Source organism: Chiloscyllium punctatum, chromosome 11 (genome assembly GCF_047496795.1).
Source record: "Chiloscyllium punctatum isolate Juve2018m chromosome 11, sChiPun1.3, whole genome shotgun sequence".
NCBI lineage: Eukaryota > Metazoa > Chordata > Chondrichthyes > Orectolobiformes > Hemiscylliidae > Chiloscyllium > Chiloscyllium punctatum.
The window spans coordinates 12,114,333-12,140,515 of record NC_092749.1 but is presented as its reverse complement, the minus strand read 5'-3'; the positions used below and the strand labels follow the sequence as shown (position 1 = coordinate 12,140,515).

General features: G+C 44.9%; 1 protein-coding gene across 1 annotated transcript in view; it reads left to right on the top strand.

Moving 5' to 3' along the window:
* The window catches only part of cd109 (CD109 molecule), a 140,374-nt gene that overhangs the window by 101,998 nt on the left and 12,193 nt on the right, over positions 1–26,183 (top strand). The window contains exons 24-30 of the mRNA XM_072580292.1: positions 2,712–2,793; positions 6,806–7,034; positions 10,241–10,412; positions 12,679–12,875; positions 14,042–14,197; positions 17,170–17,235; positions 25,578–25,717. Coding sequence (XP_072436393.1) covers positions 2,712–2,793; positions 6,806–7,034; positions 10,241–10,412; positions 12,679–12,875; positions 14,042–14,197; positions 17,170–17,235; positions 25,578–25,717 — 1,042 coding nt within the window. The remainder of the gene's footprint in view (positions 1–2,711; positions 2,794–6,805; positions 7,035–10,240; positions 10,413–12,678; positions 12,876–14,041; positions 14,198–17,169; positions 17,236–25,577; positions 25,718–26,183) is intronic.

Below are 26,183 nucleotides of genomic sequence, written 5' to 3'. Positions count from 1 at the left end.
CACCATCCGTTGGGGAGTCGTGTTATTACAAAGTGCACACCCAGAAGACAGTCATACCCCTTTCTTTCCTCAGTTTGAAAACTTCCTTCCAAAAGTGATATGTCCATTCCCATGCAACTGCCCCTGGCCAGCTGGGGTTTGGTGAGGGCAGGGTGGATGGAGCTGTTAATGAGCTCAATATTTCTTAATTATTCATTTACAAATGGTGGGCAGGTTTCTTATTTTGGCGCCTGCCCGACCTCTATTATTGTGACAATGTGTGACAAAGGAAAGTTAGTCAGGCGTTGCAAATTCCTCCAATACTTTGTTATGCCTGTTCTGTCTATATCTATTTCCAGAAATGACAGCACTAACATAAGGGGGCACAAGGAACAGGAGCAGCTTTCGGCCAGCCTGAATTAGAAAGCCAGATGTACTATTTCTTTTTATCCCCATATGGGGCTTGGGTGTCGCTGGCTGGGTCCAGCATTTATTGCCTGTCCCTAGTTGCACTTGAGAAGGTGGTGGTGAGCTGTCTTCTTGAACCACTGCAGTCCATGTGCTGTAGGTATTACCCACAGTGCTGTTGGCGAAAGTGATCCAGGATTGTGACCCAGCGACACTGAAGGAACAGCAATATATTTCCAACTCAGGATGATGAGTGGAGGGGAACGTGCAAAGAGGTGGCATTCCCATGTATTTGCTGCCCTTGTCCTTCTAGATGGAAGTGGCCGTGGGTTTGGATGGAGTTGTCTAAGGGCTATTGGTGAATGTCTGCAGAGCATTTTGTACATGGTGTCAGTGGTGGAGAGCGTGCACCTTTTTGGATGGTGTCAAATTTCTTTACTGCAGCGCATTGATCTGATCCATTGGTTGTGGGATCCCTTAGCCCTGTCTATCGTTTGCTGCTTATGCTGTTTGGCATCCAAGTAGTCCTGTTTGGTAGCTTCACCAGGTTGATACCTCATCTTCAGGTACACCTGGTGCTGCTCATGACATGCCCTCCTGCACGCTGTACCTGCCTGTTCACCAACTACCCCATCGTCTGATCCAAAACTCTGACCCATCCCCCTACTAATCTAGTGTAAACGCTCCTGAAGAGCTCTAGTAAACCTACCACCCAGGATATTGGTGCCCTTCTAGTTCAGATACAACCCATCCTCCTTGTGCAGGTCCCACCTTCTCCAGAAGGTATCCCAATGATCCACATATCTGAAGCCCTCCCTCCTACACCAGCTGTGCAGTCACGTGTTTATCTGCACTTGCTCTCTGTTCCTCACCTCAATAGCCGTGGCACCAGTAGTAATTCCTTTTAGCTTCCAACCTAACTCCCTATATTCACTTTTCGGGTCCTATTCCCTGTGTCATTGGTACCGATATGCACCACAATTTCTGGCTGCTTCCCCCTCCCCCTTAAAAATCCTGTAGACTCGATCCAAGACATCCAGAGTTGATCTCCTGGCTTGATGGCAATGGTTGAGTGGGGGTTGTGCCAGGCCATGAGGTTGCAGGTTGTGCTGAAGTACAGTTCTCCTGCTGTTGATGGCCCACAGCACCTCATGGATGCCCAGTCCTGAGCTGCTAGATCTGTGTGAAATCTGTCCCAATTAACATGGTGATAGGGCCACACAATGCAATGGAGGTTATTCTCAATGTGAAGGTGGGACTTTGTCTCCACAAGGACTGTGCGGTGGTCACTCTTACCGATACTGTCATGGACAGCTGTATCTGCAGCTGGCAGATTGGTAAGGACGAGGTCTGGTATATTTTTCCCTCTTGTTGGTTCCTTCACCACTTGCCACAGTCCCAGTCTAGCAGTTATCTCCTTTAGGACCCGACCAGCTCCATCAGTCGTACTGCTAGTGAGCCACACTTGGTAATTGGCATTGAAATCCCCACCCAGAGTACATTATGTACCCTTTCCATCCTCTGTGCTTCCTCTCAGTGTTCAACATTAGCTGAGGGAGGATGGTACGTGATAATCAGCAGGAGGTTTCCTTGCCTATGTTTACCTGAAGCCATAAGATTTTATGGGTGTCCTGAGACAATGTTGAGGGCTCCCAGCACACCTCCCCCCTGACAGTATCCCACTGTGCCACCACCTCTGCTGAGTCTGTCCTGTCGGTGGGATAGGATATATCCAGGATAGTGATGGTGGGGTCTGGGACATTAATACAATCATAGCTGAGCTTGGGCTTGAAATACACTTTCCACCAACTCCCCATCTCGCTGGATCAAAACTCTGGCTACCCCAACCTTCAATCGATACAAAAGATGCAGCAACTGCAATGAATTGGTACAGAGCCCTCTAAAGATTCACAACGCTTTAAGTAAAGAAAGTTCCCGTCATTTCAGCCCTGAAAGATGAACTCTTTATCTGAACCTGTGCCCCTGTTGTTTAGACTCCCCAGTTAGCAGAAGAAGTTTTCATATTATCTCATTTTCTCTCTCTCTCTGTCACATTATCTCTCACCTGTCCAAACACTTCCCAGCCCGAAATAGTTCAGTGAGATTGTTCTTCCAAAGTCCAAACATTATAGATTCAATTTGCTCTGTCTCTCACCGTTGGTCATCTCTCTCATCTCTGGAACCAGCTTAGGGAAACTTCGCTCTAACACAAGTCTATTCGACTCCCCCCTGACCTTATCCCAACCCCACCAGCACTTCAACAGTTGGATTCAATTTCCCCCAAAGCATCAATCCAGTTCTCAATCTGTAATTTTGTTATTCAGGTTACCAAAGGGAGTTGACATACCAAAGACCGGATGGTTCCTTCAGTGCTTTTGGAATTTCTGATTCTTCTGGAAGTACTTGGTAAGAAATTTTTTTGGCGCAAAGTAACTGAAGGCCCCTTCCGTTTCTACCTCTGGTTACAAAGCTCTCATTCACTTGACTGTGGAAACAACCCAAAAAAATCTGTTGCAAGATTTATAACTAGTTTTCTTTAATTACTGAAGAATGCCAAGGGGATTACTATCAAATGTTAGGAAGGAATGAATATGAATAATGTTCTTCTCTCTCTCCCTCTGGTGTTGTCTCATTCTCTCTTGGTCCCTCACTTTCTGCCTCTCATTCACTGTCTCTTGTACCCTTGTTCACTCATGCTTTCTACCTTTCTCACTCTTTCATTCTTCTCACGTTTTCTCTCTTGCTGTTTTGTTCTCTCTCTTCAGCTATCTCATTCTCTCCCTCCCTTGCTTTCTCATTCTGTCTCTCTCTCTCACACATACACACACACCGCCTCATCCTCTCCCTCATTGTCTCGTCCTCTCTCTCTCACTGACCCATTCTCTCTCTTGCTGTCTCATTCTCTGTCTCCTACTGTCTCATCCTTTCTCTCTCGCTGTCTCACTCTGTCTCTCCCTCTATGCCATTCCCTCTCTCCCCTACTTTCTCATTCTCTCTCTCAATGCCTTATCCTCTCTCCCACTTTCTCATCCTTTCTGTCTTGCTGTCTCATTCTGTGTCTCCCACCATCTCAATTTCTCTCTCCTACCATCTCAATCTCTTTCCTCCTGTCTCATTGCCTCTCTTGCATTGCCCCACTCTCTCACTCTTTCTTCCTGCTGTCTCACTCTCTCTCTCTTGCTGTTTCACTTTTCCCCCGTTTCCCTCTCCCTCTTTGTTGGATGTTGCTGCTATCGGTACTTTAGAGTCAAAAAGTGTGATGCTGGCAAAGCACAGCCAGTCAGGCAGCATCCTGGGGTGGCACAGTGGCTCAGTGGTTAACACTGCTGCCTCACAGTGGCTGGGACCTGGGTTCGATTCCACCCTCAGGCGTCTGTCTATGTGGAGTTTGTACATTCGCCCCATGGCTGTGTGGGTTTCTTCCGGGTGCTCCGGTTTCCTCCCACAATCCAAAAGATTGTGCAGGTCAGGGTGAATTGGCCATGCTAAATTGCCCAAAGTGTTCAGGAATGTGTAGGTTAGGTGCATTAGTCAGGGGTAAATATAGGACAATAAGGTAGGGGAATGTGTCTGGGTGGGTTACTCTTCAGTGGGTCAGTGTGGACTTGTTGGGCGGAAGAGCCTGTTTCCACACTGTAGGGAATCTATTCTATTATAGCATCTGAGGAGCTGGAGAGTCAGCATTTTGGAGCATAAGCTCTTCATCAGGAATCACATTTGTGATGAAGAGCTAATGTTTGAAACGCTGACTCTCCTGCTCCTCGGATGCTGCCTGACCTGCTGTCCTTTTCTAGCACCACACTATTTGACTCGGATCTCTAGCATCTGCAGTCCTCACTTGCTCCCAGCTATCAATACTTTACTACAATGTCCTATTTTGCTCCTGCTAAGGACCAGGCAGCTTACCCTTCAGCTTCTCAAAAGGGATTAGTTAGAAAGGAACTCCTGACACATAACTTGCAAATAAATACAATAGTTTTCTTTGCTCCTCCTTTCATACCTTTCCCCCTTTAAGTATTGATGAGTGCTGTCAATCAGCTGGCTGCAGATTCCAAAAAGGTGTAAGCAACACCTAGTATGCACATTAGAAGTTTTTGAAGGCTAGAGTACCTCATACAGTGGATGTACAAGCACTGAGTTCTATTACTCACTTATTTTAAAAAACGGTTAAAGTAAAAGTGATTCAAAGATAAACATTGCTAATTTTTGTGGTCAGTAAGTCTTGCAAGGCAGTAAGTGACATTGGCAAACCTCCAACATTGGACGTCCACTTAAACCAGTCATTCAGCTAACAGCTAACAGCATTTCACAGTCTGCTGAGGTTTGTTTATTGACACTATCCGGCTCTTAAAGGAGTCAAGTTTCAGAAATAATGTTACTGATCTGGGAAAACAGGGCGTTGCCTTATGTCAAATATATTTTCTTTTACTGCATCTAACCTTCATGGGGAGATGACCTCATGGTTATGTCAGTAGATGAGAAATTCAGACGCCCAGGCTAATGCTGTGGGGACCGTGGTTTAAATCTCCACAGTTAAATTCAGTTCTTACATCTGGAATAGATAGCTGGTCAAACCCGACCATGAGAATATTATTAATTGCTGCAAAAACCCACTTGATTCCTTGATGTACTTCAAGGAAGGAAATCTGCCAGTTTTACAAGGTCTGGCCTACACGTCATGCCAAATCCAAGGATATGTGAATAGCTCAGCAAACCACCCAATTCAAAAGCAATGAGGGATCGGCAATCAGTACTGTCCCTGCTAGTGATACACACATCCCTCAAACAAATAATGATAGATAACTGTACAGCAGTTGACTGACCATAAGACCATAAGGGATAGGAGCAGAATAGGGCCATTTGGCCCATTGAATCTCCTCTGGATTCAGTCATGGCTGATATTTTTCTCAACCCCTACATCCTGCCTTCTCTCTGTAACCTTTGGACCTCCTTACCAATCAAGAACCTATCCATAGAAGTTGCTAGAAAAGCTCAGCAGGTCTGGCAGCATCTGTGAAGGGAAATCAGGGTTAATGTCTGCTGACCCAGCCTCAGGACTGAGGAACAGAGGGTTCTGAGGGAGGATCAACGACATGAAATTTCACTCTGATTTCTCTTCACAGATGCTGCCAGACCTGCTGAGCTTTTCCAGCAACTTCTGTTTTTGTTTGTGATTTATACAGCATCCGCAGTCCTTTCGGTTTTAATTAGGACCCTAGCTATCTCTGTGTTAAATGCACTTAATGTCTTAGCCTCCAAAGCCTTCTGTGGTAAACTGCTCCACAGATTCCACCCTCTGGCTAAAGAAATTCCTCCTCATCTCAGTTTTATGGGGTCCCCCCTTCTCTCTAAGGCTGTGCCCTTGGGTCTAGTCTCTCCTACTAGTGGAAACATCTTCCTCAACTGCATTGTCCTGCCTTCTCCCCTTGATCCCCTTACCCATCAAGAACCTATCTTTCTCTGTCTTAAAGACATTCACTGACTTGTCCTCCACAGGCTTCTGTAGCAGTGAGCTCCACAGATTCACCACCCTCTGGCTGAAGAAATTCCTCCTCATCTCAGTTCTAAATAGTCATCTCTTCACTCTGAGGCTGTGCCCTTGGGTACTAGTCTCTCCTCCTAGTGGAAACATCTTCTCCATGGCCTCTCGGTGTTCTGTAAGTTTCAGCCAGACCCATCCTCATCCTTCTAAATTCCAATGAGTACAGACCCAGACACCCCAACCACTCCTCATATGAAAAGCCCTCCATCACTGGGATCATCCTTGTAAACCCCCTCTGGACGGCCTCCAATGCCAACACATCCTTCCTTGGATACGGGGCCCAAAGCTGCTCACAATGTTCCAATAGGGATCTGACCAGAGTCTTCCACAGCCTCAGCTAAATGCTCCTGCTCTTGAATTCTAGCCCTCTTGAAATGAACACTAACATTGCATTTGCATTTCCTAACTGCCACAGAACCTGCCTGTTAACCTTAAGAGAATCCTGAATCAGGACTCTTAAGTCCCTTTATGCTTCAGATTTCTGAAGCCTTTCCCCCTGTAGAAAATAGTCTACGCAAAATTCAAATTTGATTATGTACCGTGGTGAGATTCAAACCTGACGACATCAGTGATTAGTCTGACATTGGAGATTTTAGTTTCATGTTATTTCCACTCTGCCACTGCCTCCTGACTGTCTACTGAACCTGCTGAGCTTTTCCAGCAATTTCTGCTCTTGTCTGCCACCTACAATGATCTGTGCACATACATTCCCAGGTCTTTAGAACTTGCCCGCTGTTTTATCTTGTTTTGTCGTATAATTATTGCAGCTCTGGGTATGTCCGTGTAGAACTCTGCAGCACATTGGCCTCCCTTTTTCTGCTTCATATGGTATGGTCAGAATTATGGATTTAATGTCTTCTCTTTCTCTTCATGGAGGTTGTCAGCTTTCGTGCTAAGGTGCTTCTTGCAGGCCCAGGATTTCATTTACATTGACAAGATGGTTTTGGAAGAGACCACTTCCTGGATACTCACACACCTGAATAAGGATGGTGAATTCCAGGAACCTGGACGAGTTATCCACACAGAGTTACAGGGTGGACAGAGTGGATCCGTATCTCTGACTGCCTACATACTGGCAGCCCTTCTGGAAGATCAGAATTCCATGGTATGTCTTTGTACATTTTCCTCAATAAATTATTATTCCATAAACAGGGAGGCATGTTTAAAAGCTGACCTCACGTATACTGTGGAATATCCATTGTTTACATTGTCGCATGCAGTGGGAGTGTCTGGTGCCTCAGGGCTATATATATATGTTTACTAGCCTGATAAAGGAACCAGAATCAGAGTGTAGACAGTACTCAGAGAGCCCATGTAAAACAAAATGTCTTCCATTAGATGCAAATTGGACAGCACTTACTGAACAAGTCTGAGTGTGTCAATACCAACCAATTTAAGATAATCAGTTGAGCTCACCGTGTGGCTCATTCTGCTCGTGAGAAAAAATAGGTTCTTCACGACCCTTTCTCTATAAGCAGATAGAGGATGTTGAAGTCTTGCTGTTTTCTAATGAGTTTCCCAGCAGCTTGGAGAACCAGCAGCACTCCATTGCTTTCTCCACGGCATCGCCTCAGCCTATCAGAATCAACTTGCCAAAAAAAAGCATCTATTCTCCTGTAATATACATTGTTGTGATTACAAAGCATTTGATATTCCTGTATTTGTCTTGTACGGTGGGCGCAGGCACACAGTGGTGAGTGCTGCTGCCTCACAGCGCCAGGGACCCAGGTTCGATCCCACCCTCGGGTGACTGTCTGTGTGGAGTCTGCACACTCCCCACGTCAGCGTGGGTTTCCTCTGGATGGTCTGGTCTCCTCTCACAGTCCAAATGTGCAAGATTGGCCATGCTAAGTTGCTGATAGTGTGCAGGCTAGGTGGGTTAACTATGGTAAATGTAACGCTATAGTGATAGGGTGGGATGCTCTTTGGAAGGTCAGTGCAGACTTCAGTGGACCGAATGGCCTCTATCTGCACATGAGGGATTCTGTGAGGTCCCAAGGTCAAAAGTTTGGCCTTCAGGTTTCTCTTCTGAGCAAAACGTGGGCTCTGTCCTGTCATATGACTATTTATCATTGGATATGCACTGTCAGGTAGAGTGCTTTGGAGCACAGCCTTCATCTCCTCTCCCTCAGCACCCCAGACCCAGATGACCTATTGTTGCAGATTTCCCTCCTTACCCTATTCCCTCCATTGTTAAAAGATCATACGATTGTATGATGTAGGAGCAGAAATAGGCCATTTGGTCCATCGGATTTGCTCCACCATTCAATAAGATCCTGGCTGATCCTCACATTCACTTTCCTGCCTTTTCCCCTATATCCCTTGATTCCCTTCCTGATTAAAATCTGTCTATCTCAGCCTTCTACATCCTCTTTCCCAGCTCCACCAAGAAAACTTAATTCTAGTGGATTTTTTTGTTTGTTTTTTTTGAAGAAAAGTGTTTAAGGCCACAAGAAATTGACAGAGTACTATGAACATAACCCAGTCCATCACACAAACCAGCCTTCCATCCATTGACTCCATCTGTACCTCCCGCTGCCTTGCAAAAGCAACCAACCTCATCAAAGACCCCTCCCACCCCAGTTAAACTCCTTTCCACCCTCTTCCATTGGGCAGAAGATATAAAAGTTTGACTACAAGGACCAACACATTCAAGAACAGCTTCTTTCCTGCTGTTATCATACTCCTGCGTGGGCCTCTCAAATTTAAAATTTAATGTAGATCTCCGTCTTTCCAGACCTTCCCTGCAGCTGTAGCATTGTATTCTTCACCCTGTTCTATAATTCTCTGGTATGATCTGCCTGTACTGTACACAAAACAAAACTTTTCACTGTTCCTAGGTACGTGTCAGAAGCCACATGACTAGTAGAAAGTGAGGACTGCAGATGCTGGAGATCAGAGTTGAGGGTGTGCTGCCGGGAAAGCACAGCCAGTCAGGCAGCATCTGAGAAGCAGGAGAGTTGATTTTTCGGGCAAGAGCCCCTCATCAGGACTTCATCCGAAACGTTGATTCTCCTCCTCCTTGGATGCTGCCTGACCGGCTGTGCTTTTCCAGAAATCACACAACACCAAGCTGTAGTCCTACAGGCTTATTTGAAATCACGAGATTTTGGAGGGCTGCTCCTTTGTCAGGTGAAGTCTGTTGGACTATAACCTGGTGTCCCGTGACTTCTGACTTTGTCTACCCCTGTCCAACACCTGCACATCCACACCTTGGTATATGTGACAATAATAAATCAAATCAAATCAAGTATTCGCAGAATATTGAATTGAATATCTTTTATTGTCACTTGTACTCCAATACAGATGTGCAGTGTATAATTTGTACAATGGCTGCCTTTTAATGGCGCCACCTTAGGTACAAGAACCTAGATACAAATCTTACAGTGTAAAAACAACATAGTGTTGTTATACAAAGGAGGATTAAAAGGAAAGGATAGCATTACTTACAGTGCTCAATAATGTTCTTTAAACAAAAGAAAACAAGTTTGTTGAAACAAATAAATGGGGTTTACTGCTAAGATCAGCCGTATAGTCTTCCCCTGACTGTATCTGACTTTGCAGTGGTGAGCAACATTCTCAATCCACTGCAGTGGATGTGTTGAAGTATTCCCACTATCGAAGGTATGGAGCCATAAGGGTAAGGAGGGAGCAGTACAAGTCAAGGCAATGCATGAGGATTCAGTGTTACTGCTGCTTCCACCCTGCTTTGTCACAGGGGGTTACACTGCGTGAGGTGCAGCTGAATCAAAAGACCTGATTGAGAGGCTGGAATGCATCCTGTCGAAGATTCTCAGAGAAGCCACCGTGCGGAACTGGTCAAGGTGGGGGTACATATAAAGTGCAGCTGTCTCCCTGTACGTAATATTGACAAGAACGAACACTTTGACCTTACGTGTGAAACCCCATCGCCTGATAGAAATGTTAGTGGCCAGCCCCAGAAAACGATGGACAACAGAGATAAGAGAAAATAGTGCCCATCGCTAGTTGATTATCATCACTATGATCCAGTTTGACATTTCTGAGTTTGGAGACATGCTAATTATTGGACAAACCCTCTTAGACTCCCTCAATATTTTAACACAAATATCCATTTGTAACCCTCGCTTGCCAGAAAACATTGGAGCTGAAGTAGGCCATTCAGCCCCTCATGACTACTCTGCCATTCAATGAGATCATGGCTGATCTGATATTCCTCAACTCCACTTTCCTGCCTTTTTCCCATAACCCTTGATTGTTTCCCTCATTAAAACATCTGACTGCCTCCGCCTTGAATATACTTGATAATGATTTAAATGCTGTTTCTTCCAGAGCAAAGTTTTAGGCCAGGTGTCAAGTGCTGTGAGGTATCTCGAAACCAAGCTGCAAGATGGAATTAGCAGCAACTACACCCTCTCTCTTGTGACATACGCTTTAACCTTGGCCAACAGCACCTACGCAACACAAGCCCTGAATGAGTTAAATCAACGGGCAGATAAACAAGGTATGGTAGAAAGTCAGCATCTTGAAATAACACAAGTTTTTATCAATGGTATGGAATTGTCTTTGATCAGATTTAAACACTGGACTTTGGGTATTAAACACTGAACGTAGAAAGGCAGATTTGCTTCAGCTCTCTGTCTCTGTGTCCGAATGAGGGATGCAGTCATAGAGTCATGCAACATGGAAACAGACTTTTTGGTCCAACCAGTCCATGCTATCACAAATTAAACTAGTTATACCTGACCTGCGTTTGGCCCATATCCCTCCAAACATTTCTTATTCATGCATTTATCCAAATGTCTTTCAAACGTTGTACCCGCATCCATCACTTCCTCTGGAAATTCATTCCACATATGAACTACTCTGCGTAAAACAAAAATTGCCCCTCATGCCTTTTTAAAATCTTTCTCCTCTCACCTTAAAAATATGCCCCTAGTCTTGACATCCCCCACTCTAGGGAAAACAAACCTGCCATTCACCTTATCCATGCCCCTCATGATCTTATAAACTTCTATGAGGGCATCTCTCAGCCTCCAGTTAAAAAAGTCCCAGCCTATGCAACCTTTCCTTATCACTCAATCCTCCAGTCCTGACAACATCCTGGTAAATCTCTTCTGAACTCTCTTCAGTTTAGCAATATCCTTCCCATGACAAGGTGACCAGAAGTGGACACAGTGCTCCAGAAGAGATCTACATCCTGTATAACCTCAACATGATGTTCTAGCTCCTACTCAAAGGTCTGAGCAATGAATGCAAGCTTGCTATATACCTTCTTGACCACCCTGTCTACCTGTGCCACAAATTTCAATGAATTATGTACCTGAACTCACAGATCTCTCTGTTCTACAATACTATCGAAGGCCCTACTTTTAATTACATAAGCCCTACTCTTGTTTGTTTCAGCAGGGTGCTCTGTGCCCCATCGTTACCATGGATGTCTTTCATTAACTATGTACATTGTGATCCACAGCTATCTGATGTTTATGAATATGCAGAGATGCCTGCCTACAGTTTCCTAATGAAAAATGCAGTCATAGAGTCATACAACACAGAAAAAGACTCTTTGGTCCAACTAGTCCATGCTGTCACAAATTAAACTAGTCCTGCCTGCCCTGCATTTGGCCATATCCCCTGGGGATCACTGTCACAATGCACATTGCTATGACCAGTAATGGGTAATGGTCACGTGCCCGATGATCTGACTGCAAGTGATGGGAGCCTTCCCTCTGCAGATTGATACAATTGCCCCTTGAAAGACTTCCCATCACACAGAGGTGGAATCGATGGTGCTGATCCAGTCCACCAGCTTGTCTTTCTGGATAGTGGAGGCTGTAGGTTTTGGAAGGTGCAGTTGAGGAATTGACAGAGTTCTTTTCTGTGTCCAGTTAATGATACACACTGCAGTCACTGTGTGCTGATGGTGGGAGCACTGAATGTTTAAACTGTTGGATGGTCTCCTGACCAGACAGACTGATTTGGTCTCGGATGGTGGTGAGCTACTTGAACATTCTTGTCCAGCCTCACTTTCTTTCTCTGAAGTGTTGACAGTTGTACTTGGAGCTGGCTGGGGCTGAATCTCTTGAGTTCCCTCCCTAAACATCGCCTCCTTTAGCCCCCCCCAAATTGTTCCTTGGACTTACATTGTTGACCAACTGGTCACCTGCCTCACTACCCCTCTTTATGACTTAGCTTGTAGTCTGCTCACAACTAAGTTCAATCCCTTTACATTAATGTAAGTTGTTATGCCAATGACACCTATTTATCACAAAGGGAGAACATTTCCATTGCCCTTCACTAAATCCCCCCCAAAAATGAATCCTGTTTTACTCAGGAATCAATCCACACAATTTCCTCTGTGGATGAAATGGGCCAAGGCAGAACTTATTTCTTTATTTGTTCACAGGATAAGGGCATTGCTGGCAAGACCAGCCTTTTTTTACCCATCCCTAATTGCCCACAGGGCAGTTAAGAGTCAACCACATTGCTGTGGGTCTGGAGTCACATATAGGCCAGACCAGGTAAGGATGGCTTTTTCCTTGTCCAAGGCACATTGATGAACCAGATAGAATTTTCCTGACAATTGATTCATGGTCATCACGAGACTCTAGATTTTTAAGAAATGAAATTTAAATTCCATGATCAGCTGTGGTGGGATTTGAATCTAGGTCCTTGGGTTAACAGTCACACAACAATACCACAAGGCCATTGCCTTCAGACCAGGCCAATCCTGAGTCAGTATTGCTCATCACCTTCCTCTCTTGTCTCAGATGGTGGAAGGTTCTGGTCATCTCCTGTGAACACACCATCCTACCGATGGAGTCACCAGGCCCTCTCGTCAGATATCGAGGTTGCTGCCTATGCTCTGTTGTCACACCTGAAGCAGGGCTTGCTCCTGGATGGCATTCCCATTATGCACTGGCTCAGCGAGCGCAGGAACCATCTCGGAGGCTTCTCCTCAACTCAGGTAAAATCTACCCACCGATTCACATCCAACCAGAAAGAAATCGGAGAATTGCAGATGCTGGAACAAAGGCAGAAATTGCTGTAAAAACTCAGTAGATCCGTGGAGAGAAAGCAGAGCTAATGTTTGTCTCCATGCCCCTGTTCTGAGGAAGGGTCAGTGGACCCCAGGTGTGGACTCCACTTTCTCTCCACAGATTCTGTCAGACCTACTGAGATTTTACAGCAATTTCTGCTTTTCTTCCTGATTCATATTCCTTGTGTTTGCTTTTGTTTTGGTGTATGCAGTGGAATTGTAGAATTATGTTACTCAACAGCAGGCCATTCAGCCTATCCTGACTGCGCTGGTTCTTTGAACGAGTCATCCATCCGCTCCACCCACCCCTTTCTCCTTCCCAAGACCCCTCTGATCATCTTAAAACCGTCTCTCCTCTATTGGCCGAGGGTGCACCTTCTCATTTACTCAACAGAGCCTCTCGTTGTGTTGAATCCCACTTCTCAATTTCTGCTTGACTCCATCTTGCTCAGAGGAGAATAACCCATGCTATCTTTCTTTACACAGAAAAAAAAAAGGGCGGCACAGTGGCACAGTGGTTAGCACTGCTGCCTCACAGCGCCAGAGACCTGGGTTCAATTCCCACCTCAGGCAACTGTCTGTGTGGAGTTTGCACATTCTCCCCGTGTCTGTGTGGGTTTCCTCCGGGTGCTCCGGTTTCCTCCCACAGTCCAAAGATGTGCAGGTCAGGTGAATTGGCCAATCTAAATTGCCCGTAGTGTTAGGTAAGGGGTAAATGTAGGGGTATGGGTGGGTTGCGCTTCGGCGGGGCGGTGTGGACTTGTTGGGCCGAAGGGCCTGTTTCCACTCTGTAAGTAATCTAATCTAATCTAAAAAAACCCCAATTTCTCTCGGCTCTCTGTCCAGCTGGAGCTGCACAGGGGTGGAGGGAGTTCGGTGAGAGAGCCACATTCCTGTGGGATATGTTTCTCGATCTTGCCCGCGTTGCTTGCGGGTTGGCCCCACTTCCCAGTTTCAGATTCAGAACTCGGTTTGTTGGAATGCGCACGAAAGAAGGGAATGCGGCAGCCAACCTCCCTTCCCATGATTCACCTTTCTCTGAGAGTCTCATCGCAGGTTGTTTCTCAGGTTCTACAATGTTCTCTTGGTTTCAGGACACAGTGGTGGCTCTCCAGGCCTTGTCTCAGTTTGCAGCTCAGATCTTCTCTCCTATGATGAATCTCACGGTGTCGGTCACAGCACCAGGGCTACCTGCGCCTGCAAACTTCACCATCAACCCCACCAACGCGATTGTACTTCAGAGCGTGCAGGTACACAATAATGTGCCATCTCCATTACAAATCCAGCTGATGACAATGCACAGCAAGTCAGGCGAAACCTGACTTGACAGACCAGGAGTGTTAATCCTGCAGTTTGCGCAATGTTGTGGTCAGTTACTGGAGTACATCTGCAAGAGCCTGCCAATGTACTTTGAATAAAAGAGCATCAAAGTTCATTACGCGGTTAAAAAAATCACAAACTATGTTACACCATTGGGCCATGGACTCATGTAGATCTACAACACAGAAAAAGGCCCTTCAGCCCATTGAGTCCTGTACTGGTCAAAGAAGTATTAATCCCATTTTCCAGCACTTAGCTTATGGTCTTGTCCTCACAGGTGCACGTCTAAATGCTTCTGAAATGTCTCTACCTCTACCATACACATCATAGAATCCCTGCAGCGTGGAAAGAGGCCCTTCAACCCGACAAGTCCACACTGACCCTCCAAAGAGTAACCCACCCAGACCCATTACTCTACGTTTACCCCTGACTAATGCACCTAACCTACACACCCCTGAACACTATGGGCAATTTAGCATGGTCAATTCACCCTAACCTGCACATCCTTGGACTGTGGGATGAAACTGAACCACCCAAGGAAAACCCAGACAAACTCAGGGAGAACATGCAAACTCCCCACCGACAGCCACTCAAGGTTGAAATCAAACCAGGGTCCCTGGCACTGTGAGGCAGCAGTGCTAACCACTGAGCCACCATGTTACCCATAAGAACTAACTGAAACGATCGGATTACAAAGATCAGAAATAAAGTTTTCCACCCATTTATCCTCAACAACAACCACACACATACTCAAGCCTCGAAGGATTTGACCCTGTTTCCACTTTAACATTCCATGTCCTGGATGGTGTCAGGTCCTTGAGTGTTGTTGAAGCTACACCCATCCCGGCAAGTGGGGAGCATTCAATCATAGAATCCCTGCAGTGGGGAAGCAGGCCATTTGGCCCTTCGAATCCACACTAACCCTGCAAAGAGCATTCCACTCAGACCCACTCCCTACACTATACCTGTAACCTGACATTTCCTATGGGTAATCCACCCAGCCTGCACACCCCTGAACACGATGGGCAATTTAGCACAACCAACCCATCTAACCTGCACCTAACCTTTGGACTGTGGGAGGAAACCAGAGCACTCAGAGGAAATCCACCCAGGAGAATGTGCAAACTCCACGCAGACAGTAACCTGAGGGTGGGCTCAAACCCAGGGAGGCAGCCATGCTAACCACTGAGACACCGTGCCACCCATCACCCACCTGACTGGTTTTTATTGTCTTGTGCGACGAGGGCATCAGTGGCTGGGCCCAGCCTTTATTGCCTGTCCCTAGTTGCCCTTACAAAGGTGATGGTGAGCTGCCTTCTTGAACCACTGCAATCCATGTCCCTTGGGGAGTCAGGGAGTGAACAGGAGTAGGCCATTTAGCCTTTTGAGCCTGTCCCACCTTTCAATGAGATAATGATTGATCTGTGTCCTAACTCCATTTCCCTGCCTTCAGTCCATATCCTTTTACAAAAAAAATCTACCTCAGGTTTAAAATTAACAACTACATCCAGTTTGGATGAGAGTTCTGAACACCTAGCACCCTTTGTGTGTCAAAGTGCCTTCTAACATCTCTCCTGAATGATCTGGTCCTAATTCTCAGATTATTCCCCCAGAATTCCTAATCAGTTGGCAACCTATCCTTACCTGTTAATATCTCAAAGTCTTTGATCAGACCACCCCTTAAATATCTAAATTTTACAGAAAACTGCCGTAACTTGTATAATCTCTCCTCAACACTATGATCTCAGGGGTTAAGTCATCATTCTTGTGAACACGGGAGAGTCCTTCACGGGAACCTCAGCCAGGGCAGGGGATGGTGTCACTCTGTATTGTAAATCAGCCATCCAGCCAACTGGTTGCCCTGAAGAAGGTGATGCTGAGTTGCCTTCTTGAACTGCTGCAGTCCCATGGGGAGTCAAAGAGTGAGGTAGGGAAGGAAACTGCCATCCTTACCTGGTCAGGCCTACATGTGACTCCAGACCCACAGCAAATGTGGTTGATCCTTAACTACCCTCTGGGCAATTAGGGATGGGCAATAAATGCTGGCCCAGCCAGAGATGCCCTCATCCTGGCAATGAGTAATGAAAAACCCTGGGCACTCCACAGCCTCACAATGCTGTGAAAAGTGAATTGTTTTTATTCAGTCATGCGACTGACTGGGGAAGCATTTATTGTTGGTCCCTAGAATGTTCTTGACATGAATGTCTAGCTCTGGAAGGAACCTGTGATTTAATTACTCCGAGGTGAAAATGTTTACTGCCACAGCTTATACCCTCTGGATTAATTAATCTAGTAGAATAGCTACACCTTAATTGAGATGGAGCAATGTTGGAACTTCTTCACATTCAGAATGATTCTGATCAGCATCGTTTTCTCTAGTTAAAAATCACACAACACCAGGTTATAGTCCAACATGTTTAACTGGAAGCACTAGCTTTCGGAGTGTCGCTCCTTCATCAGGTGGTTGTGGAGAACACAATTGTAAGGCACAGAATTTATCGCAAAAATTTACAGTGTGATGTAACTGAAATTATACATTGAAAAATACCTTGATTGTCTGTTGAATCTTTCATCTGTTCGAACACCATGATAGTTTCACTTCTTTCATATGTAAATCACAAAACTTTTTTTTTATAAGTTGCATTCTCAGGTTAACTGTAACAATTGGTGTTAGCAAGACAAATGTTGACATATCCACAACCACCTGATGAAGGAGTGGTGCTCTGAAAGCTAGTGCACTTCCAATTAAACCTGTTGGACTCTAACCTGGTGTTGTGTGATTTTTAACTTTGTACACCCCAGTCCAACACCGGCATCTCCAAATTGTTTTCTCTGTTACTGCATCTTGAGCTCTCAGTGTTGCACTTCACCTAATGCCCTCCTTTTCTTCTGTTTGATGCAGATTGGAATTCAGCAGCCCATGCTGCTCACAGTAACAGCACAGGGTCAAGGATTGGCCATTTTTCAGGTACTGTAACCTTCTCACTTGTTCAGAACATTCTCTGGACGCTGTGTCATTAATGGCGGCTGACATTTTACAGGTGCTATACTTTGAGGAAATATGTTCAGGCCTCAGGGAGTTTGCAGGGCAGATTTTCCAGCATTATATAAGGACTAGACAGATCAGAGAACATAGAACAAAGAACAATATAGCGTAGAACAGGCCCTTCGGCCCTCGATGTTGCACTGGCCTGTGAACTAATCTAAGCCCATCACCCTACACTATCCCATCATCCTCCATGTGCTTATCCAAGGATTGTTTAAATCTCCCTAATGTGGCTGAGTTAACTACATTGGCAGGCAGGGCATTCCACACCCTTACCACTCTCTGAGTGAAGAACCTGTCTCTGACATCTGTCTTAAATCTGTCATTCCTCAATTTGCAGCAATGCCCCCTCGTACAAGCAGATGTCATCATCCTAGGAAAAAGACTCTCACTGGCTACCCTATCTAATCCTCTGATCATCTTGTAGGTCTCTATCAAATCCCCCCTTAGCCTCCTTCTTTCCAATGAGAACAGACCCAAGTCTCTCAGCCTTTCCTCATAAGACCTTCCCTCCAGACCAGGCAACATCCTGGTAAATCTCCTCTGCACCTTTTCCAACGCTTCCACATCCTTCCTGTAATGGGGACGACCAGAACTGTACACAATATTCCAAGTGTGGCCACGCCAGTGTTTTGTATAGTTGGAGCATGATATTGTGGCTCCGGAACTCAATCCCTCTATGAATGAAACCTAACACACCGTATGCCTTCTTAACAGCACTATCCTCCTGGATGGCAACTTTCAGGGATTTATGGACTCCAAGATCCCTCTGCACATCCACACTACCAAGAATCTTTCCATTGACCCAGTACTCTGCCTTCCTGTTATTCCCACAGTAAATCTCCTCACATTTAGCTGCATTGAACTCCGTTTGCTATCTCTCAGCCCAATTCTGCGGTTTATCCAAGTCCCCCTGCAACCTGCAACATTCTTCCACACTGTCCACCACTCCACCGACTTTAGTGTCATCTGCAAACTTACTAACCCATCCACCTATGCCTGCATCCAAGTCATTTATCTAAATGGCACCGGACTCCAAGCTGAATATTTTCCATCAACCACCACCCATTCAGAAAGCCAGTTTCTAATCCAAACTGCTAAATCACCCTCAATCCCATGCCTCTGCATTTTCTCCAAAAGCCTACCATGTGGAACCTTATCAAAAGCTTTGCTGAAGTCCATGTACACCATATCAACTGCCCTACCCTCATCCACATGCTAGGTCACCTTCTCAAAAAAATTCAATGAGGTTTGTGAGACACGAACTGCCCTTGATGAATCCATGTTGACTATTTCCAATCAAATTGTTGCTTGCTAGATGATTATAAATCCTATCTTTTATAATCCTTTCCAAAACTTTTCCTACAACAGACATAAGGCTCACTGGTCTATAATTACCTGGGTCATCTCTACTGCCCTTCATGAACAAGGGCACAACGTTTGCAATCCTCCAGTCCACTGGTGCTAAACTGTAGACAAAGATGACTCAAAGATCAAGGCCAAAGACTCGGCCATGTCCTTTCTAGCTTCCCAGTGATTCTCGGAAAAATCCCATACAGCCCAGTGGACTTCACACCTTCTATAATGATAACACTTCCTCCTTACTAACCTCAATCCTTTCAAGTCTAATAGCCACTATCTGAGTCTTCTCTACAATATTGTCCTTTTCCTGAGTGAAAACAGCTGAGAAATATTCATTTAGCACCTCTCCACAGGGTCCACACTCAACTTCCCACTCCTGTCTTGACTGGCTCTATTCCAACCCTAATCATCCTTTTATTTTTCACACAAGTATAGAAATTTATAATTTATAATACTATAGAAATTTATAATTTCTGTCGTAAACCACGGCTCCCTTACCTTACCACTTCCTCCCTGCCTGACAGGGACATACCTATCAATGACAGACAATATCTGTTCATTAAACCAGCTCCATATTTTGGTTGTTCCCATCCCCTGCATTTTGCTAGCCCATTCTAGGCATCCTAAGTCTTGCCTAATCGCATTGTAATTGCCATTTCCCCATCTATAACTCTTGCCCTGTGGCATGTACCTTTCCCTTTCTATCACCAAACTAAATGTAACCGAATTATGGTCACTTTCTCCAAAGTGCATACCTATCACTAAATCAAACACCTGGCCTGGTTTATTACCAAGCACCAGATCCAGTGTGGCCTCCCCTCTTGTCTGCCCTTTGACACAGTGTGTCAGGAAACCTTCCTGCACATATTGGACAAAAACTGATCCATCCGACGTACTAGAGTTATAGCGGTTCCAGTCACTGATGGGGAAGTTAAAGTCCCCCATAATGACCATCCTGTTCCTTTCACTCCTGCCCAGAATCGATTTGCCAATCCTCTCCTCCACATCCCTGGAACTTTGCTGGGGTCTACAAAAAGCTCCCAGCAGTGTGATCTTTCCTCCCCTGTTTCTAACCTTAGCCCATACCACCTTAGTAGACTGGTCCTCTCCAAATGCTCTTTCAGCCACCGTTATATTATCCTTGACTAACAAAGCCACACCTTGTCCTCTTTTACCACCTTGCCTGTTTTTAATGAAAGATCTAAACCCTGGAACCTGCAACGTCCATTCCTCACCCTGCTCTATCCATGTCTCAGTAATGGCCACACCATTGAAGTCCCAGGTACAAGCTCACCTATCTTATTCTGGACACTCCTGGCTTGAAGTCGACACACTTCAAACCAGCTTGCTGTCTGCCAGCACACTCCTGTGACCATGAAATCCTGTCCATGTCCTCCCTACTCCCCTACACCTGAGTACTGGAACTGCAACACAGGTTCCCACCCCCCTGCTGAGTTTCTTTAAAGATCAGAGGGTATACAATGAAAGTAGGAACAAGGGACTGAGTTGGATGGTCAGCCATGATCATAATGAGTCATAGAGTCATAGAGATGTACAGCATGGAAACAGACCCTTCGGTCCATGCCGACCAGATATCCCAACCCAATCTTGTCCCACCTGCCAGCACTTGGCCCATATCCCTCCAAACTCTTCCTATTCATATACCCATCCAAATGCCTTTTAAATGTTGCAATTGTACCAGCCTTCACCACTTCATCTGGCAGCTCATTCCATACACGTACCACTCTCTGTGTGAAACAGTTGCCTCTTAGGTCTCTTTTATATCTTTCCCCTCTCACCCTAAATCTATGCCCTCTAGTTCTGGACTCCTCGACCCCAGGGAAAAGACTTTGCCTATTTACCCTATCCATGCCCCTCATGACTTTATAAACCTCGATGAAGTCATCCCTCAGCCTCCAACGCTCCAGGGAAAACAGCCCCCAGCCTGTTCAGCCTCTCCCTATAGCTCAAACCCTCCAACCCTGGCAACATCCTTGTAAATCTTTTCTGAACCCTTTCAAGTTTCACAACATCTTCCCGATAGGAAGGAGACCAGAATCGCATGCAATATTCCAACAGTGGCATAACGAATGTCCTGTACAGCCACAACATGACCTCCCAACTCTTATTCTCAATACTCTGACCAATAAAGGAAAGCAAACCAAACACCTTCTTCACTATCCTATCTATCTGCGATAATGAAGGGCGGAGTAGGCTTGAAGGGCTGAATGGCCTACTCCTGCTCCTATTTTCAGTGTTTGCATAGTACCACAAGACTATTAGAAATAGTGAGTGCAGGTACATAGCTCCTTGAAAGTGCAGTTGCAGGGAGACAGGATAGTGATGAAGGCGTTTGGTATGCTTTCATTTATTGGTCAGAGTATTGAGATAGGGGTTGGGACATCATGATGTGGCTGTAAGGGACATTGGTTAGGCCACTTTTGGAGTACTGTGTACAATTCTGGTCTCCCTGCTATAGGAAAGATGCTTTTAAACTTGAAAGGGTTCAGAAAAGATTTACAAGAATATTGCCAGGGTTTAAGGATTTGAGCTATGGGAGAGGCCGAATAGGCTGGGGTTATTTTCTCTGGAGCGTCAGAGGCTGAGGAGTGACCTGATAGAGGTTTACAGAATCATGAGGGGTGTGGAGAGGGTGAATAGCCAGGGTCCTTTTCCCAGGACAGGGGAGTCCAAAACTAGAGGACATAGGTTTAGGGTGAGAAGGGAAAGATTTAAAAGGGACCTGAGGGGTAACTTATTCACACAGAAGGTGATGTGTGTATGGAATAAGCTGCCAGAGGATGTGGTAGAGGCTGGTATAATTATAACATAGAAAAGGCATCTGGATGGGGAAATGAATAGGAAGAGTCTAGAGGGATTATGGGCCAAATGCTGGCAAATGGGACTAGATTAATTTAGGATATCTGGTCAGCACAGACAAATTGGATCGAAGGGTCTGTTTCTGTGTTGTACATCTCTATGACTTTACACCAACTGATGGAAACTGTCACGGTCAACATTAGTCATAGAATCATACAGCACAGAAACAGACCCCTCGGTCCAACCAGTCCATGCTGACCATAATTCCAAACTAAACTAGTCCCACCACCATACCCCTCCAAACATTTTTTATTCATGTACTTATCGAAATGTCTTTTAAACATTGGAATTGTACCCCCATCCACCACTCCCTCTGAAAGTTCACTCCACACAACCACTCTTTGTGTAAAGAAAAAAATGTTTCTAATGCCTTTTTAAAATCTTTATCGTCTCATCTTAAACATATGACCCCTCGTCTTACAACTCCCACACACAAAGGCAGAGACACCTGCCATTCACCTCATCCATGCCCCTCATGAATTTATAAGCCTCTATAAGGTCACTCTTCAACCTCCTACGCTCTAGTGAAAAAAGTCCCAGCCTATCCAGCCTCTCCTTATAACTCAAACCCTCTATTCCCAGCAACATCCTGGTAAATCTCTTCTGAACCTTTTTCAGCTTAATAATATCCTTCCTGCAGCTGGGTGACAAGAACTGGACGTTACTAAAATGAGATTTATATTTCAGACTTTAGCATCAATCCTTAATTCTCCCAGTTGCCATAGTGGGATTTGAGGCTGTGCCCTAAGGTCATTTCCACAGACCCCTGGCTTACTTGTCCCATTACATTACCCCAACGTCATCATCTCTCCCTCAGGAATCAAGAACACGTCCTCTGAAAGGGCAAAGGAAGGAGATTCAGCAGTAACTTCTAAATTAGAATTGAAAAAAAAGACAAATTCAGGGAGATATAAAATCCAGGAGGATGGGCTAGGAGCTGTGTGACTCTACCACCGAGATGTGAGAGCATGATGGGCCAATTGGCCTCTTGCTGTGGGAAGTGATTCCCTGACTTAAGGCTATACTTGCAGTTCAACGCACTGCCCCACAATAACAACACAACAACTTATATTTACAAAGCATCTTCAACACAGTGAAACATTGCAGAATCAGGGAGTACAAAACAGGCCCTTCAGCCTATCGAGTCTGTCCTACCCAAAAGAATGGCAAGGCTGGAACTCAGAGTTTAAGCTGGGGGTATAGATGCATTTAGGGTGAAGTTAGAAAACTATATTATGCTGAGTCCATGCTTAGCACCAAACCAGAGTTACATTAGAATTTCAAGTGAATGACAGGGGCAATTGTAAAATCAAGTGTGACACTGAGCCACATTGGAAATGATAGCCAAGTGGGCAACTAACTTCATCAAACAGGAAGGGTTTACAAAGTGGCTGAGAGGAGAGAATTGAGGTGGAGAGGTGAAGAAATGTAGGGAGGGGATTCCAGAGCTTTTAGCTCTGGGAACTAAAAACATCTTGGAGTGATTGTACTAATTAAGGGAAGATCGTGGCCTGGTGGTATTATCACTGGACTATTAATCCAAAGGTACTAGTAATGTTCTGAGGACCTAGGCTTGAGTCCTGCCATGGCAGATGGTAAAATTTGAATTCAATTAAAATCTGGGATTAAGAATCTAATGATGACTATGAACCTGTTGCCAATTGTTGGAAAAACCCATCTTGTTCACTAATGCTCCTAAGGGAAGGAAATCTGCCATCCTTCTGTGGTCTGACCTACATGTGACTCCAGAGAAACAGCAATTCGCTTCTCATGTGCCCGCTGAGTAATTAGGGATGGGCAATAATTATTGGCCTGGCCAGTGATATCCACATCTTATGAATGAATTTTCAAAAAAATTACAGATAGACAAAGAAGTCAGAATTGTGTGAGAGCAGGTATCCCAGAGGGTTGGTGGGTTAGGGGGAGATTCCAGAGAGGGTTGGGGAGGGGGAGGTGAACACATGTGCAAATCAGGGTGAGAATTTTAAAGTCAAGGCATCGCTTGATCGGGAGCTGATGTATGTTGGTGAGCGCAGGCATGTGAGGGAAAGGGGACTTGTTATGTGCTAATACACAGGCAGCAGAGTTTTGGATGACCTTGCATTTATGAAGGGTAGAACTTGGGAGGTCAGCCAGGAGTTGTTGGAATAACTGAGTCACGAGGTAATAAAATGAATAAGGTCCTTTCCAAATATTCAACAGGAAGTGCAGTGCTCTGCTCGTCAAATATTGGTCCATAGGGTGGTTTTGAATGTTATATTGATTGTTTTTCTCTCATGATTTAATCTACCATTCTGTAATTTTATGATTTCATAAATTAGGACAGTGAAATTCCACCATTAATGAAAAACAGGACACTGACTGTGTTTTCTCTATGATTTCTGAGCCATCGATAGGAATGGATTCTCAGACAGGGCTTTAAAACTGTCAATTTTGTTAGTTTGACTCCTACAAAGGAAGACAGCCGTTTATAACACTTATTGCAAAAAATGTAATCTAGTCAAAAGATTAATCGTCTGGAAGGGATTGCCTGAAGGAATGGTGGAAGCAGATTCAGTTGAACTTGTAAAAGAGAATTAGATAAATGCTTGATTTGGAACACGTTTGAAGAATGGGACTGGCTTGATCATGGTCTCAAAGAACTGACCCAGGCATGGAGGGCCAAAGAGCCTTCATCTGAGTCATAAAACTTTACGCTTCTAAATGAATTAGCCATGATAAGATTCAGAAACAGCAGATTACCGATTGAGTGACTACAGGAGAAGAGAGGACAGTCAGGAATGGCGTGACAAGGGTCTGTAAAGTGGTGAAGGGGTTTGAGGAAACCAAAGAGGGGGTGTTGAATCATAAAAGATGTATCTACATGCACAAGGGACAATTGAACCCCAAACACATTTTCATTCATAGGGGAGACTGCTAAACCTGCTGCAAGTGTATCTGGTACATAACTGGGGCAGGAGGATTGTGACCGACTGCTAGCATTTGAATGAAATGGGAGCAGTGTTCACGGTCTGAAATTCTTGAATCTCGAGAAGGGTAAAGTTTCAAAATGGGAAAAAAAAAATGACGTGTCTTCCCGATAGCTTCCTTTGGAATTCTGTTGAAATTTCTAAGAGATCGAAGATACTGGGGTGAGGATAGGGCACCAGATTAAGTTGATTGGGATCAGAAACTTCAATTGTTTGTGAACTAATGTCGGGGTTCAGCAAAACAATCAGTTAGTCTGCTTTTCCTAAATAGAGACTTCATTGTGAGCAGTGAAATCAGGATACACCATTGTAATAATTAGGTAACATCACCATGGCCCGAACAGATATAGGCTGCTTCTCCATGAGGGAGACAACTGGTGGTGATTTAACCTGAAGGTCACCATGCCTCAAATAAGGGGAGAGGTTGAGATGGACCAGAACAACAGGAGTAGGCCATTCAGCCCTTTGAATCGGTTCCACTTTTCATTGAGATAATGATTGATATGCGTCCTAACTCCATCACCCTGCCTTCAGTCCGTATCACCTAACAAAAAAAAAACAATCTGTCTCAGGTTTAAAATTAACAGCTAATCCTACATCCAAAGTGGATGAGAGTTCTGAACACCTACCACCTTTGTGTTGAAGTGCTTCCTAACATCTCTCCTGAATGGTCTGGCCCTAATTCTCAGATTATTCCTCATAGAATTCCTAATCAATTGGCAACAGTTTATCTTTACCTGGTAATATTTCAAAGTCTTTGATCAGACCACCCCTAACTTTCTAAATTCTACAGAAAACAGTCATAACTTGTGTAATCTCTCCTCAACACCTTGATCTCAGGGGTTAAGTCATCATTCTTGTGAACGCAGGAGAGTCCTTCACAGGAACCTCAGCCAGGGCAGGGGCTGGTGTTACTCTGCATTGTAAACCAGCCATCCAGCCAACTGAGCTAACCAACACCCCTCCCACCCTGTTGAAGTAGTGCACATAAACTGTCACATGTGTTATAACAAAACAGGAAGAGAATTTGATTGGTGGATTTTGTTCCTAAAGCTCAACATTCAGTTCAATCTGGAGAGTGAAGTCGTATCAAAGAAACGGCGATCTGTGGAGATGGAAATATTTGATTTAGACGTTGATGTTGTAGACAATATGGATGACCTGAATCACCTATTACTACATATCTGTACCAGGTAAACACCGCTCTCATTTTAACTGGTCAACCTTTCTTCCTCCAATGCAATAAAAGAACTAACTGCTTCTGCAGCTCAGTTATCCTGTGATTGGCTGGTAATTTATTACCTGACTGTTGGTAGGAGCTTACTGTGAACAAATTGATCGCCATGTTCCTTCCAGCACAAGAGTGACCACACTTGAATAGAATGTCATTTATTTTCCATCCTTCGTTGCCCTGAGATGCTGACAGATGAAAATGAGAAATGTGGGAAGACATTTTGAAGTGACGAATATTGATAGGTGGCTCGATTCACATAAAGGTCCAGTCTGATTAAAGATAGAAGCTTCCTTCCCTAAAGAACATTCATGACCCATTTGGGTTCCTTATAGACCGATTATCTGGGAGCTTGGTGTGCACACACTGGGACTGCAGTGTCCCCTACATCACAACATTGATGACTCTTTGTGAGTATGGTATCGATT